The 6,000-nt window shown below is 39.9% G+C and overlaps 1 protein-coding gene across 1 annotated transcript in view; it reads left to right on the forward strand.

The window, feature by feature from the left end:
- The window catches only part of CD96 (CD96 molecule), a 150,626-nt gene extending 149,210 nt beyond the window's left edge, over positions 1-1,416 (forward strand). The window contains 1 exon segment of the mRNA XM_023732856.1: positions 1,262-1,416. Within this exon segment, the coding sequence (XP_023588624.1) occupies positions 1,262-1,416 (155 nt within the window).
- The last annotated feature ends 4,584 nt before the right edge of the window (positions 1,417-6,000 follow it).

Below are 6,000 nucleotides of genomic sequence, written 5' to 3' on the forward strand. Positions count from 1 at the left end.
TACCAATCCCCTAACAGCCTCAAAATCATTCACTATATTTAACCCAGACATCCCTAAAAACAAAGAGTCCTTCTGGCGTTTGTAAATTGTTTTATACCTCTTATAAGATTGTTTTAGAGTACAATAATGGAGGCTTTAAGGAACTAACATAAAAGTATAATATGACGAGTATAACAATTTACTCTGATCTCTCCTCCATCTCTCCCTGATACACAGAAAAGTTGTAAATAAATGAAAATCTTATGACAAAAATTGAAATTTTAAAAAATATTCAAAATACCATGAATCTTAGCTTTATTGGTGTTACGTCTCTCCTTCTGATAAATTTTTTATGCATTTATGGACTTTGTAAACTATATGGTTACTTTTCAAATACTTCAAAATATTTGTTATCATTATTTTTCCTAGACTTGGTTAAATGCCATTTTCTTCAGGAAGTTTTCCTTGACCCTCCCCCCCCCAACCTTGGCTGATGCCCCTCCATTGCATTCCCATAGAACCCTGAACTTCCACTATCACAGCACTCAAATCAGTGTCTGATTACTTATCTAGTTTCTAGTCTGTGTATACTTTAAGGAGAGCCCCATGTCTTCCTCATTCACCATATATGCCCCTGTCTTGCACATAACAGGCCCTCAATGACTTGTTAGATGAATAAAGAAAGAAAGGATTTTTCCCCCAGAACTAAATCAATACCTTATCTTTCTATTACAGTATTTTTCTCATTGTCTTAGTTATCTAGTGCTACTATAACAGAAATATTACAAGTGGATGACTTTAACAAAGAGAAATTTATTCTCTCACAGTCTAGGGGGCTAGAAGTCCAAATTTAGGGATCCAGATCCAGGGGAAGGCTTTCCCTTTCTGTCACTCTGGAGGAAGGTCCTAGTCATCAATCTTCCCCTAGTTTAGGAGCTTCTCAGTGAAGGGACCCCAGGTCCAAATGACACTACTTTCTTGGTGGTATGAGGTCCCCCCCCCGCTTGCTTATCTCTTTTATATCTCAAAAGAGGTTGACTTAAGATACAACCTAATCTTGTAGATTGAGTTCTGCCCCATTAACATATCTTCCTCTAATCCTGTCTCATTAACATCATAGAGGTAGGATTTACAATACATAGGAAAAATCACATCAGATGACAAAATGGTGGACCATCACACAATACTGAGAATTATGGCCTAGCCAAGTTGACATACATTTTGAGGAGGACACAATTCAATCCATAACACTCATTAAAAATATGTTTGATCCTATTTTCAGGTTCTGTGAATCCTCCAAGAGATCCTCCACTCAATGTTATGGAATCTACTCTTAACACTAAATATTCTCCAGCCAACAGCATATCTCCTACGACTGTGTTTGCACACTATTTTCTTTGCATGAGTTATTATTCTTTTATCCAAGCAGTTTTATAATGAAAAAACATTTTCAGAAAACTTGCTTGATTTATGAACCTTTTTTTACCTGCGACATATTATATAAACATATTAAGTACTATTCTCATGGCTTCAAAGAGTTAACACAGATTCCAAAGTCCTTCATTTTCCAGCCCTGGGAAAATCAAGTCAATAAATATTCAGTGAGAAATTTAAATTCTGTATTTATTATTAAATATATTAATAAATTGACAGTCCTCCTTCACAACTATGTTCTCAATGGGTTGTTTAAGAAATTGGTTGTAAATGGGAATCCTGTACTCCAGAGACAGTTAGTTAGTTTTGCATTTAAATTTGTTCTGGTTCAAACTTATTTTGACAAAGTTGATGAGTGAGGATTATGAATTCAGCCCTCCCAGCTATGGTATTACTAACAATGGAGACAAGGCTGGGTCATGTAACTATGGCAAAGGGATACCACTGTACCCTAAAACTTTGAAACTTAAAAAACATGTGTTGCCTCACACAGTTTCTAGGGGTCAGAAATCCAGGAGCAGCTGGATAGTTCTGGCTCAGATTCTTTCACGAGGTTTTAGTCAAACTGTCGGCTGGAGCTTCAGTGATCCGAAGGCTTGAGTAGGGCTAAAAGATCTGCTTCAAAGCTTCAGCATATTAGCAGTAGGCCTCAGTCAGGACATGGGCCTCTCCGTAGAACTACACACAGTATGACAGTTTGTTTCCCCTAGACCAAGTAACTGAAAGGACAGAATGACAAAGACAAAAGTCACAATGCCTTTTTATGACCTTATCTCCAAAGTTGCACCATGACTCCTGCTTTATTCCATTAAGAATAAGTCGTTAAGATTATCTCATACTCAAGGAGAAGGGAATTAGTTTCCATCTCTTGAAGGGAGGAGTATCAAAGCATTTGTGGACAAGTTAAAACCACCATACCTGTCACTGAGAAAATGTATTAATATAAAATGGAATGTGGTTTGATTTTCTTTACTGTGAAAGATTGACAGAGACAACATTACCATTTGCATTTTCCAGATGGGAATACTAAGATGCTGAGAGGTTAAAGTGATCACACCAACTAGTAAGAGGCAGAATTGATATTCACACCAAAGCCTTCTGACTCTGAATCTCCACATGACTCCATGATTTCTCCAGTGGTCTAAATACTCCATGAGGACAGGAACCACATTTGTTTTGCCTCCTAAAACATGCCTAGCACAGAGTAGGCATTTAAAAAATATTAGTTAAATAAATTAATTAATAAAAGAATTAATAAGAACAATATATCTTCACTGTATAGATGGCATTGTAATAAATCCAATAGTGTTTAAAAGAAAGACGACAACTTATTTCTGCCTTTAAAAACGTTGTAGTCTACTTGAAGAGAGATGATGGAAACAATATTTCAAAATAGTAAAGTGAAAGGTGCCAGACCTTGTATAATTAAAATGCCCAGTGAGATGTCAAGGCTTTGAGTAAGAAAAAGTCCCTGTGGGTTCATGGGTTCAGGAAATTTTACCTAAGAAAGATGAAATAAGCTGAAGCTTGAAGAGTTCATTGGATTTGTTTAGCTGAGTCAATAGCTTGAAAGAACATTGTAAACAGAGAGAACAAAGTTAGTAGTTGTGCATTGGCAAAAATATCATGGGCATTTGAGAAAATATCAATAGAGATACTTGGGTCAGGGAGGTGGAATTATGTAGCAGAGAAGCATGGATCAAGAATGGAAATATCTTCTCTGGGAACATCTAGCTCAATCGGCATAACACAGTTTGTAAAGACAGTGCTCTACATTTTACCTTGGTGAGTAGCACCTGGGGGTCTTAAAAGCCTGTGAGTAGCCATCTAAGATACTCCACAGGTCTCACCCCTTCGGGAGCAAGGGAGAATGAAGGGAACAGGATACAAAGAAAAGATTAGTCCAAAAGACTAATGTACCACAGCTACCAAGGCCTCCACCAGACTGAGTCCAGTACAGCTAGATGCTGCCGGGCTACCACCACTGACTGCTCTGACTGGGATCACAACAGAGGGTTCTGGATAGAGCTGGAGAAGGACGTAGAAAAAAATTCTAACACACAAAAAAAGACCAGATTTACTGGCCTGACAGAGACTGGAGAAACCCTGAGAGTATGACCCCCGGACACCCTTTTAGCTCAGTGGTGAAGTCACTCCTGAGGTTCACCAGTCAGCAGGGGATTGAATAGCCCCATAAAACAAAACGGGACTAATGAAGCACAGCAGTCCAGGGACGATGACTAGAAGGCAGAAGGGGACAGGAAGCTGGTGATAGGGAACCCAAGGTTGAGTAAGGACAGTGTTGACATGTAGTGAGGTTCTTAACCATTGTCATAGGGCAACGTGTGTACTAAGTGTTTAATGAGAAACTATTTTGTTCTGTAAACCTTCATCTAAAGTGAGAATAGCAGCACAACTGGAAGAATGTACTCAATGTCACTGAACTGTGCATGTACAAATTTTTTAAATGGTGTATCTTTGTCTATGTATATTTTCACCAAAAGAAAAAAAAGGTTGAGAAGGGAGAGTGTTGACATGTCTTGGGGTTGTTAAACAATGCCATAAAACAATATGTGTACTGACTGTTTAATGAAAAAATATCTGTTCTGTAAACCTTCACCTAAAGTACAATAAAAAAGGAAATATCAGAATAAAGAGAGTCTTGATCCCCAGCCTAAGAATTCTAAATATTATCTTTTAAGAAATGGGGCAGGGACCTGATTAAACACATTTTTAGGGAAAAAGTTATATGATTCATTAACTTAATATTTACTGAACACTTATTATGTATGAAGTACTCTTCTAAGTGCTGGAAATACAACAGTGAAAGAACAAAAATACAGAAAAAAATCCCGCTCTTGTGGCATTTACATTTTTCTCATTGAACCAAGACATGAATTTCTTCTAGTTGTGTTTACTATGGGCTTAGTCAGCATGCATTAAGTGCTCACATATCACCAAGCACCAGTCTTATTTCTATGAAAAAATTCAAGGAAAAGGAAATCACATTTCTTACCCAGAAAGAGATTAAAAAATAATGTAGGCCTAGTATTATAAAGGGAAATAAATTATAATCAAGAAAATATATTTATTAAAAATCAGAAAAATATCCTAACTGATCTACTGTTACACCAAAGTGATATAGTTGGGACATTTCTGGAAAATCAAAAAAAATCTTTAAAACAAGATCTCAGAGGGAGTTCCGGCAAAATGGCTCTCTAGGCAGAAGCACCACGCTGTCCCTCCACAGCAAAGATCCGAAAAACTAAGCCAAACAGAGAATACAACAATCCTGAAACCCTAAAACATCAAATGAAGAGAGAAAGAACTCAGTCGAGCACAAAATGGAGTGAGAAAACTGACAGAGAATGGAGAGCGAGGAGAGATTCATGCAGAGGTCTCCTACCAGGTAACGCAGTGCGGATCCACCATCTTGGACTCCTATCAGAGACCAGCAAACAGGGGTACGAGAAAGCAGCCTCACGGAATGTCCAGCGGGAGTCAAAACAACCGGTAATTTGCAGTGTGCGCTTTCCCACCCCCAACCCCTCTTCGCCCCGGCTTGGCCTCCTCTGCTTCCCGCGGCCATGGTCTCTTGACTGGGAAGTGCCGGCTGCTTGGATTCCACACACCCCAGCGGGCGGCTCTCTGGGTGCCATTTGTTGGCTGCTAGTGTTGCTTTTTTTTCCTGCTTCTTTTGATTTCTCACTTGCCTCCAGCCACCTCCCCCACCTTTCACTTGAGTGCCTGGCTCCGTGCGCCATCTTTGCTTCTTCTTGAGGGGCTGCAGAGCACCGGCAATATGTGATATACGTTTTCCCACTCTCTAGCCTTCTTCACCCACACTCAGCCTCCTCTGCTTCCCGTGGACGCAGTCTCTTGTCCAGAAACACCAGCCCGCACTAGCTGGCTCTCTGAGTGCCATTTGTTGGCTGCTGGTGTTCCTTTTTTTTCCCTGCTTCTGTTCATTTCTTGCTTGCCTCTCGCCACCTCCTGCTCCTTTCGCTCAAGTACCGGGCTCCGTGTGCCATCTTTGCTTCTTCCTGAGGGGCTGCAGAGCTCCATTCAAGTGTGGAGCTGGTTTCCTGCTTTCAGGTCTGAGCTACCGCGCTGGTGGGATCCCGGGGCTTTTGTTCGTTTGTTCGTTTTGAACAGTTTGTTTGTTCTCTTTTCCTTTTCTTGAGTTGGGAGCCCTTTCTGGTCAAGCGGAGCTGCATGGCAAGAAACCCCCCCTTCAGCTTCCACAAAACTTCACAGGAATCCCTGAGGGCATTTATTTTTTCGTTGGTTTTTTTTCTGTTTTTTTGGGGGGCCTTTCTTGTTCTTTTTTTTTAATTTGTTTTGTTTTCTTTTCCACTTTTTCTCTTTTTGTCTTTCTTCATTGTTCAGTTTCTCGTCTGTCTATATATTCCTTTTCTTTCTGATCCCTGAATACCAGGCCTTGTATACCTCTACGCTTTCTAGCCAGGCTGTACTGCGACACCTGAGAGCGACTTCCCCAGACCTCATAGCTGCATCGGTGGGATCCCTGGGAACTTTGCGGTTCTTTAACCTTTCTGATTCTTATTTATTCATTCTTTTCTTTTC

The sequence above is a fragment of the Trichechus manatus genome, unplaced genomic scaffold (assembly GCF_000243295.1).
Source record: "Trichechus manatus latirostris isolate Lorelei unplaced genomic scaffold, TriManLat1.0 scaffold00055, whole genome shotgun sequence".
Lineage (NCBI taxonomy): Eukaryota > Metazoa > Chordata > Mammalia > Sirenia > Trichechidae > Trichechus > Trichechus manatus.